The following is a 10,388-nucleotide window of genomic DNA, read 5'->3' as shown; positions in this document are numbered from 1 at the left end:
GCGGCAACACCTTCGCTGACGCGCTGCCGCCGCGAGGTGCCAGTACGACATTCTCCACGGCTGAGTCGTACTCGTCCGCCGTACTGGACTCCGAGCCAAGCTCATCCGTATCGTACTCGTCCTCGTAGTCGTCGAAGTAGCCTGTGTGTTTCATGTACGTAAGTCTGTCTGTATGTATGTCACCCGTGTGGGACAGGAGCTGCCCAAGCAGGGGCGGGTGATGCGGTTGAAGGGCCCTGGGGCGCGGAGACCTGTCTATGCTGCCACAAGGAATGGCCCGAACGCGAGCGAGGGGGGGTTAAGGGGCGGGAGGGAAAAGACGAACCACGAACGAGTGAAGCTGCTGTCAGGGCAAGAGTGTACCAGAAGGGGCGGGAGGGGAGGGGGAGCCGGGTCCGAAGAGACACGGAACTGCTGTCTCGGCCCTCCGGCTGTCTCGGCCCTCCGGCTCTGCGGCTCCAGTCCCGCACGAGGCGGACTGGCAGGTAGGTGTGCGCGGCAGTACTCACCATCGCCCTCGTCGTCGTCGTCGTCGGAGCTGTCGTCATCACCCTCCTCCACCTCCTCCTCCTCCTCTTCGTCATCATAGTCATCTGGACCCTCCGAGTCACCATAATAGCTCGCCTCCTCCTCCTCCTCCTCTTCAGATGATGATGATGATGATGATGATGAGGAGGAGGAGGCCAGCAGACCCCGGTAATCCGCCGCTGCTGCTATCCCCGGTTGCTCCCCCTCCGGCCCCAACCCCTCCCCCTCCCCCCTCCCGTCCTGATGTCGATGTCCATGTCGGGCTATTGAGGTGAAGTTGTCGACCGCCAGGGCGGCGGCGGCGGCGGCGGCGGCGGCGGCTCCGGACTTGAGATCTGCACCGGTGCGGGCAATACACCGGAGAAACACACAGCGGCCCAAAGGGGGGGGGCCCGGCAAGTCAAGGAGGGAAAACAGATTCCAAAGTCCCACGCTGCTCCGGAGTGGGGGCAGGTAGGGGGGGAGGTAGGGGGGGGGAGGTAGGGGGGAGGTAAGGGGGGGGGGGGAGGTAGGGGGGGGGAGGTAGGGGGGAGGTAGGGCGTGAGGTAAGGGGGGAGAGAATCATAAATGCTGCTGCAAGGGGGAAACAAGGCGGTATGAACTGAGGTGCCCGACTGCGGGGTGGCGTCCAGAGTTGGAAACTGCCCCCCGTGAGTGAGTGAGGGAATGAACGTCCTGAAAGCGGTGTGTGATGTCACGTCGACCCGCCGTGATACCCGCCGTGAAGCCCGCGGAGTGGGGGGGCCCCCTTCACCCCGGTGGGGAGGAAAGGAGAGGCAGCAGACCTTTCTCTCCCGCTACATGGCTCTTCGCCCCCTCCCCCCCCTCGGGGGGAATGTGACATCAAACCGCACCGCTCACCGCTCACCGCTCGAGGCGACCGTCCCCCCTTCCCCTCCCACCCACCCCTCCTGCTGCCCCCTCTACCACCGCTCACCCGCACTGCTCTCCCCCTTGCCGCCCAACACGGCATCGCCACGGCTGGTGGTGGTGCTACTGCTGCGGCTGGTGGTATTCGTGCCCCCATCAGTAGCGGCGGCGGCTGCGGCGGCTGCGGCGGCTGCGGCGGCGGATGTAGCGGTGGTCTCAGTAATTCCGACCTGGGCTTGGAGCAGCGAAACGAAGTCCAGGGAGGGAGGCGAGGTGGCGGATGAGGTGCTCGCCATCTGCCCCGCAGCCCCACCGCTTCTGCGGGCGGTGCCGCTGGTGCCCGTGCCACCACCACCAGCAGCAGCAGGCGGCGGCGGTGGAGACTGCGGCGGTGGTGGCAAGCCGCCTCGTCCGTATTGTAGGGAGAGGCGCTCCCTCTTCTCCGCCCCCGCCCCCATCCCCGCCCCCAGGGTGTCCAGTCCAGGGAGGCCGCTGCCCGTGAGGGAGGTGATGCGGGTTCGAGCACCCCCGACCCCACTAGGAGTGGCAGCACTAGGACCACCAGTCGGTGGGAGGGGGCCCGAGGGGCTCCGGCTGCTGGTACTGGTGGTGATGGTGGTTGTGGTGGCCTGCACAGGGGGTGGTGGTGGTGGTGGGGAACTGACGTGCTGACCGGCGCTGACGGTGGTGGTGGGGGCGCCCTGGGACACTTTCTTCAACAGTATGGGTTGTTGACCTGGAGACGGTTTAGGGAAGGGGGTTGGTGGAGGGGGTGGGGTGGGGTGGGGGTGGGGGTGGGGGTGGGGGCATCTGCCTGTGTGAGTGTGTGTTAGATCATGGGGGGGGCAGGGTACCCTTCAATGTACGACATGACGGAAGAGTTGTGTATACACATGGCATGTGATCCAGCGTACCGGTGCCGTACAGTACGATGCAGTACACTGTGTACGACACGTACCTTCCAGCACCTGTCGAGCCCACACCTCCAGCCCTGCTAAGAAGGGCTTTCCAAATCGCTGGCCGTCGGGAACCGATACCTGGAATGGCATGAAAACAACACACACGCCGCGACGAGGGGGATGAAACAGCCAAACGTACAAGACATGTATGTATGTATGTATGTTTGTATACATGCATGCATGCATGCATGTACTGGCGTCGCATCAATTGCAGGTAGGGCCGCGACCAAGCAGCCATAAAACGGGAGGAGGTGGCAGATGTGAAATAGCAGAGGTAAATGTACGGTGGTGCGGTACTTTACGGTACAGTACAGTACAGTACAGGTGAAACATACGAACAAACGCGCTATCCATGTTGGGGGGAGGGTGAGGGTGTCGGGGGGAGGTGGTGAGGTCCGGGGTCCAGGGAGGGCGGCCCCCCTCTCTCCCCCCCGTTTGCCTGCCGGCCTGGACGAGGGCCCTGATGGGGCACCTAATCGTTCGCAAAGCGCGAATATCATACCCAATTCTTTTCCTCCCCCCCGCCCCCGCTCTTCCCCCGGAGGCCGTTCCCAGGCAGCTCCGGTAGTTGTGTCGATTCGGGTTTCCGATCATCCGTACAGTGTCGCCCAAACATACATACATACACACAAACACTCTATCGGTCGTCGCTCCGTTCGGCTCCATCCGCCCCCCCGCTCCTCCCACCCCCCACCCAGCCCCACAGCACCCTCAAGGACAACCTGAATGACAACATCAAACATTTGTTACTACTCCCGCAACGGCGATTCGTGCACAAATGGTGATACACAATGCCGTACGTACCTTCCATACGCCATCCTTCTCCAGCTCCACAAACAAGTGCTGGTTGGCCAGGCCGTACAGTACGACAGGGGAGCTGTTGTTGCCGTACACCGGCTTCTCCCCGCCCGGCCCCCCCCCCGGGGTGAAGGGCGATCCCCCGGCCCCCCGGCGTCCCGGATAAGGCCCCCCGGGGGGAGGGGCTCGAGGCAGCGGGGGAGGGGGCTGGCGGGGTTGCCCTTGGTGTCGGCCTGCGCCCACATCACCTGGGGGGGGGAAGGCCCGAAGCCACTGACGTGATGTGATGTGGTGTGATGTGAGAGGTGACCGGATGGGCCGGATGAGGAGGTGGATAAGGAGGTGGATGAGGAGGTGGGGAGAGGCGGCCCCGGAGCTGGGGAGCCCGGCCATTGGTGTAGGTGGGTGGGTAGGGGGAATTGGGGGACAGGCGCAGCATCTGCATTTGCATGTGGGCGGACAGACAAACAGACAGACAGATGGACAGTCTCTCTCCCCTCTACACCAACTGGTTCGCGAAACACAGGCCCGAGGGAAGCCCACAGCCGGCACCCCACCCACATACCCACCCACCCACCTGCACTCGGGCCGCCACGGCCGCCCGCGGCCAGGTCGCCTCTTCCTCCTCCGCCTCCTCCTCGTCCTCCTCCCCCCCCCGGGGCCCCCCCGGCAGCACCACGACCCGCTGCTCCAGGGGCGGGAACACGCGGCCCCGACGACGGACCCGGGCCCCCGTTGCCACGTGCATTGCGCGCAGAGGTGGCTGTGGCGGTTGGAAGTTTGGTACGAGCAGCGGTATTGGTTGTTTGATGTACGAGGATGCGGGTGTTAAGCAGATGGGCAGTGAGTTTTTTGGGGGAACCTAGGGCTAGCTACCCTGTCGTGATGGCATTGTGTATGGCGTGTGGTTCACAGGAGAGGATTTTTCATCTTCATGGCTGGAAGGAAAGGGGGGTCAAGACGAACCACGAAAGCGTGAAGCTGCTGCTGCCAAGGAAAGAATGTACGAGAAGCAGAACTGTAAGGAAGGGGGTGGGGGAAAACCGTTGGACGGCGTGTCAGTCCTCAGTGGCCGAAAGATGTGTGCTATGCGAACCGCAGGAGGGGCACGCTAGGGTTTGGAAGACGCGAAAGCGAAAGCCAACCCTGTTAACAGCTGGCTTGGGCGAGAAACTGCTTATTTTGTGTTGAACGACAGGGGCTTTGCCGCTTGGTTGCGCTCGTAAATTGCGGGATTGAGGGCCCAAAGGTGGGTTCTGGACTCCCGTGACATGACGAACCTGCGGTCGACGGTCCAGCGCCACGACCGGTGTTGCCGCGTCCGGCATGTTCCCTGTTTAATCCTGTCCGTTTCGCACCGTGGGGAGATTCGCGCCCTGAAGCTGCGGCACCAGGCCCTTGGCGCTTCCCCGCCGATCGGCCACGACCTCGCGCCATCAGTGCTCCTAACGCAAAATGCCCCTCGACTGTACAAGCTTTTCAATCAATTCTGCTTAATTCAATCACCGCAGGTCCGGTATGGAACCCAGTTGTCCACGTTGCGGAGAACGCTTATCCCATCCCTTTCGCCTCGACGCTGGTTGAGATGAAGAGCTCTGGAAGTCGCAGTAACTTCCTATCCTACCAGAAGCTTAAAGTGTACCTTCTCCACACGGGAAACGAGCAAACATAAAGACATCAATACGTTGGTAGAAGACGAACAATCCAGGTTTCGGAGCGATTGACCGATGAGCAATCACGGGTTGCCTGCGCCTGGCATTGTGCGGAGAAGATTTTCAATTTTCCAATTCTGTAAGTAACATTTAAAGTCTGCTCCCGTTGACTGCTTCCATGAAAGACTTCCTCAAACCTGTTCACCCAGCATCTTCCAACCCACCCAATGCCACGCCCGACTCCCCGCCACCCATCCATGAAGAGCGAATGTAGGATGAATCCATGTGTGCTGTTTAAGCGAAACCGACAGGACCTAACATTGAGCTCCCAAGGGTTACCACATGAGCGGGCATCACGTACTGAGCTTACGCCAGAAGTGGCTCTCCTGTAGCCGCTGGAGATCCATAAAGCCGGTTCCTATTCGGAACTTTGGGGAGCAGTTCCACTGCTGCAGCAGCCCTCAACCCATTTACATCAACACAACTGTAACACTCCATTCCACCTCAGTGCAATTTTTTACACACCTCGTTACCTCTCACGTAACCTACCAATCCAGATTCTGAGACGACCGAGAACAGAACCGAGAACAGCAAGCAAAACAGGAGTCGTCCAAAGCACCAAGTGTGCCGTAGAAGATTCTTCCGGAACCTTGCCGCCTTTAATGCACAGTTGCAGCACGGCAGCAAGGCCGAGCGCATCTGTGGCCCCAGCATCCACTCCGCCCACAGCCGCCTCCCAACACCCGCCCCATGAGCCCAGGCAGGTGACCACCCCCTTTTCCTGTGTCCCAAGTTCGCCAGGTCAGTCTGACGCCCCAACAAATAACACAAAATGCACCAAAGATTGGGAAGAAAGAAGAACGCCGCTCGCCAGGAGGTGGGGTGGCGGGGGTGGCGGGGGGTACCACCCCACACAGACCACTACAGGAGGCAGAGCGCACAAGGGAGGCAACCCCGACCCCGACCCCACCCCGTTCCGTTTGTCACCGTACCTCTAAATAGAAGACAAACGAATACACCACCTTTCAAACACCAAAGGGGGGAAAGGAGTCCCTGCAGACACACGCACACACACACACATACACACACACGCCAGCCCCTCCAGCCCCCTCACATCTCCCAGCTCCCCTCAGCTCAGCTCAATACCACTGCGGGGCCCCAGAGCACAGTCGACCAGGCTAGGTCAGGTCGGGTCGGGGACCGTTCCAGCGCTGTTGGCACCGAGGGGGGTTGCGGCGCAACAACACAACGCCCCCGACCCATGTGACCCATGTGGTGCGGCAACAGCAGCAGCAGCAGCAGCAGGGGGCACTGCAGGGCGACATAACCCCCACCTGTGGCCCAACAAGTCACAAACCCCAGTGCATCCACCCCAGGAGGAGAACCCCTGCCGGCCGGCATTGGGCGGGTTGTGGGGGGAGGGGGCGGGGGGGTTGAAAGACGGCACCACCAGCAAGTGAAGCTGATGCCACGGAAGGGGGGAGTGGGGGGAGCAGGAGGTCACCGAAGACGACGACGACCATCATTGCCAACAGTTCCAAAAAGGAGACTACAACAGCGGCAGCTGCGGGAGCTGCGGGAGCTGCTGAAGGAACTAGTGTCCGAATCACCCACGTGCCTTCACAAGATAGAAAGAAAGACGGGGGGAGAGAGAGGAAGAGGGACTCCCTGTGTATGTATGTATGTATGTATGTATGTATGTATGTATGTGTGTATGTGTGTATGTATGTGTGCCGCACGGGTTTCGACTCAACAACAACAATGACAAAAGCAACAAAAGCATCTCTAAATGTGAGTGAGCAAACCATCTTCATGAACGGCTCACATCAATGCAAGGCAATAAACCACAACATAATGCTACCGGATGGGGGGGAGGGGAAACGACCTCCAAACCGAACCAACATTACGCAATGCTTTGTACAGGCGCCCGCACACCACGTCGCACTCCACCTCGGCCCGGCGCTCCACAAATCACACACCGCCACCGTCACAATGCGATTGCAGCTTTTGCGTACAACCTTAGACACATGCAGGCATAGCGCGCTTCGTAGAACAAACCCGATATTGACAACCTCCAGGTGACATACATACATACATACATACATACATACATACATATATACATACATATATATACATACATACCTATTGACAACCTGACGATACAAATCTCCTCCTTCACCCATCTACCCGCCCCCACCCCTACCCACCCCCGCCACAACGACAGAGGAACCCGCAATCGACCCACCGGAGAGATTACGACGGCCTCCAGCAACACTACCAGCAACACTACCTCACCAAAGTCACTGAACACACCACCACCACCTGCAATCCGGACCCAAATCCAAACAAACCCAACCCATGCCACGACGTGTTTTCCCTCTTCTAATCCCGGGGGGTTAGGGGTGTGGGGTGTGGGGACGTAACCGGTAACGCCAACAATCGCCACCACCACGCCACCACCACCACCACCACACGGAGTCAACCATTGCCAGCCCGCCCCCCCACACACACGCTTTGAGGGCAGCGCAGCCCCCGGGGATCCCCTCCCGCGTTGCAATGCTGTCCGAAAGGAGGAGGGGTGGGAGACGAACCACGAACGAGTGAAGCTGCTGCTGCTGCCAAGGAAAGAGTGTACAAGAAGCAGAACTGACCAGTAGGCGTTCTTGCGGGGGGAAGGGGCGGCGAGGGGGAGCGAGGGGGGCCTCAGGGCCACCCCCGGCTACTCAGCTGCGATTACTTCCACCGCCGAGGCGACGGTGGTGCCCTCCGCCCCGCCGCCTCATCATCATCGTCACTGTCAAGCGGTGGCGGCGGCGGCAACGGCAAGTGCAGGTTCTCCAGGGAACCCGACGACGGCGGTGACAGCGAGGAAGAGGACGTAGAGGGTGATGGCGACGGCGACGGCGGCGCCGCCGCTATGGCGGGGGGGGACAGCGGCCGCTGCGGCGCGTCCGCCGCCACAGCGCCACCGTGCGACGATGATGCTGCGGCCGCACTGCGGGACCGGTCACACGGAAGGTCGAGTCGCATCCCGCCCCCGCCCCCGCTGCTGCCGCGGGGGTTCCAGTCCTCTCGGGGGGGTGGGGAGGAGGGGCTGGAGGAGGGCCCTGCGGGCGACGGCGCGGTGAGCTTCGTAATGGCCGGCGGCAGCGGCGGTGAAGCTGCGGCCGCTGCCGGGGTGGTCTGTACGACAGCTGCTGAGGCAATTTGCTGGTTGTGCTTGCCCACCGGTTGGATTCCCCCGGGCGTGTGAGCCGCGTGGGGCGCGGGGGACCTTTGAGAGCCGGGGGCAGGGAGGGGGAGGGAGGGGGAGTGGTATGGTACGGCGGCAGGAATGTACGGCATTTAGGGGAGCAGGTCACCCGCTCTAAGTGAAGAAGGAATGATTAGTGTATGTATGTATATGTATGTATGTATGTATGTGTGCAGAGGGGGACGGGGTGAGCAGACAGGGGCGCAGTGCCAGCTGTGTCAGCGGCAGCTATTCGGGAACAGTCAATGGCCGCTCTGATGGACTCTGTGGGAGCACCGCCAGCGGCCCACTTGAGTTGAGTTTGGAGGGTAAGGCGAGGTAAGAGTAAGGTAAGGGACAGAGAAGCAAGCCTCCGGGCCGCAGGATGATAGGTGGCCCCCCCCCTTGGTATAGCAGCAGGGGGCTTGGGGCTGCTAGACCATAGGCACCCTAGCCCTCTAGACCTACCATTGCCCAACCCAGTGCCAAGCCGTGGCAGCTTTCAGAAGCCCCAGGCCCAGCTGAGCCATGAGCAGCCATGCCGCCATGGAAGCAGCCATCGCAGAGAAAGCCAAGGCCACCCAAGCCGAAACGCACAACCAGAAACCGAGGGTAATTCCTGCAAAATGCAAAAAACGTATCTTGGTGATGAGGTGACGGGGCACCGGAGAAGCGCGGACACAGCTGATGAAAGCTTTCGCATCGCGAAAGCGCGGGCACCCACCAAACAGGAATGCAGCGCCTAGCAAAGCGACCATAGCGCAAAAGGTCACGACGAGTGCTGCTACCAGTGCAAGGGCAGAAACAGCTGAGGCCACTCCAGCTACCGCCGAAATGCCCTGCGGATGATGAGCTCAAGTTATACACCCCACCAGGATCACGACAAAACAATTTTATACTCACTAGCCATCCAGCAATGGTCACAGGTTTGTGTCTCTGCACCCATGCCCTGGCTTGTCCTCCTAGACCTCGCGCATGACTGAGCAGGAAGGCGAAGGGAGCCGCTGTTTGTTCCATATTTCTGTTAGTTAGTGAATCAGCCCCTGATAGCTTCATCAGGACCATTCCGATTCTGCGAATGTTTCATTGACGCCCGCTCCCCAAAGAGCAGGCGTTACGTGCAGCAACAGACTTTTACGTGCAGCCCCAAAGAATGCACCCAGCAGTAATTGAGGTCAGCGCGGGTACCGGAACACTACATTTCTGGCTTTGTGTGCTGTATGACAGCCTTTGACTCTCGGAGGATCGGTTGCACGGCTGTACGGCCTGGTTGTAGTGGTCGGTTAGGAAATGGGATACCTTAAACTTGAGCTTTGCACCGTTGCCCCTTGCTCTTGTTCCACGGAGCTCACCTTACAAACCAGCTCTGCCTTGTGCGCCCAAAGTCGCCGGCGGGGTCTTCTGCATCATATTGTCCGTTCCGAAACGTTTTAGTAAGCGAGCGAAGTGGTGTCACTTGCCACCAAGCCCAGCAGCATTGTTTCACAGATGAAACCCTCTCTCGTGTCCAGAAGCGCTTGCCCTGGTTCCGCTGTTGTGCGCAGACACCCTGGGTGACATACATCCTGCGTTTGTGACGTGGTACGGTGCAGTTCTCGATGTGGCACATCAATCCTTACTTTCATCAATAGTCCTTCCAGCCAGCCAGCCAAGAGAATGCACGTAAGCAGGAGCTCAAGAAACCCGCTCCTCAGCCCCTTCTAAAGTGCCTGAAAACAAGACGGCGTGGGGTTATTCATTGGGATTTGAGAACTGTTAGAAGCTGTAGGACCGGGGGCGCTTACCTGGTTAAGGAAAGGGGAGGGATGGGGAGGATTAGCACCCTGCTGGCAGCGGGTGTCCCCAGCTCTTGCCGGGACTCCCTAAGCATTGCAGGTCAGCGGATTCGGAAAGAGAGGCGCTCGGAGCCGCAGCTGGAGGCCCTTTAACTTTAATTTATTCGAACAGCCCAATATATCCACCGACACGAACACGATGCCCCCGAGTCGTTCTTGCCAAGATATACTGCTCATCAGTCTATTTCCTAACAGGTATAGGCTTCGTTACAAACAACGGATCAGATCACCTCATAAAAAGATCACCGGCGTCTCCAGCACCCAAATGCTTTAACACGGGGTTGTTACAAAGGCCAATCCAGCACTTCGCAGTGTCAAATACCGCAATACGGAAGCGCCAGGTGGTGAAAACCCCTCCGAGGGCACACAGGTCAGCGCCCTCCACACACGCGCACAATGAAAAAATTAACACACCAACCCACAGTGTGGGGACTGCGCTATGTCGGGCCGCTGCCAGCAGTCCGGATGAAGGTTGCACCTTCCGCCACGTACTTCGACCTGGATGGCAAAT

At 59.9% G+C, this 10,388-nt stretch overlaps 2 protein-coding genes across 2 annotated transcripts in view; both read right to left on the bottom strand.

Moving 5' to 3' along the window:
• Positions 1–4,483, bottom strand: part of VOLCADRAFT_93168 (uncharacterized protein) — a gene marked incomplete at both ends in the record, with an annotated part of 40,891 nt that extends 36,408 nt beyond the window's left edge. The window contains 10 exons of the mRNA XM_002952446.1: positions 11–168; positions 510–639; positions 870–964; positions 1,466–1,633; positions 1,712–2,027; positions 2,064–2,134; positions 2,357–2,435; positions 3,162–3,200; positions 3,733–3,918; positions 4,436–4,483. Coding sequence (XP_002952492.1) covers positions 11–168; positions 510–639; positions 870–964; positions 1,466–1,633; positions 1,712–2,027; positions 2,064–2,134; positions 2,357–2,435; positions 3,162–3,200; positions 3,733–3,918; positions 4,436–4,483 — 1,290 coding nt within the window. The remainder of the gene's footprint in view (positions 1–10; positions 169–509; positions 640–869; positions 965–1,465; positions 1,634–1,711; positions 2,028–2,063; positions 2,135–2,356; positions 2,436–3,161; positions 3,201–3,732; positions 3,919–4,435) is intronic.
• Positions 4,484–5,936: 1,453 nt separating this feature from the next.
• On the bottom strand, positions 5,937–8,602 carry VOLCADRAFT_93167 (uncharacterized protein; the record flags this gene model as incomplete). The annotated part of the gene is made up of 6 exons (XM_002952445.1): positions 5,937–5,955; positions 6,142–6,269; positions 7,056–7,132; positions 7,462–7,472; positions 7,554–8,084; positions 8,511–8,602. 6 exons carry the CDS (start codon positions 8,600–8,602, stop codon positions 5,937–5,939), a joined length of 858 nt encoding a protein of 285 aa, XP_002952491.1.
• Between the last annotated feature and the right edge of the window lie 1,786 nt (positions 8,603–10,388).

The sequence above is a fragment of the Volvox carteri genome, assembly GCF_000143455.1.
Source record: "Volvox carteri f. nagariensis unplaced genomic scaffold VOLCAscaffold_30, whole genome shotgun sequence".
NCBI lineage: Eukaryota > Viridiplantae > Chlorophyta > Chlorophyceae > Chlamydomonadales > Volvocaceae > Volvox > Volvox carteri.
The sequence above is the reverse complement of the archived record's forward strand: the minus strand, read 5'-3'. Positions and strand labels throughout refer to the sequence as shown.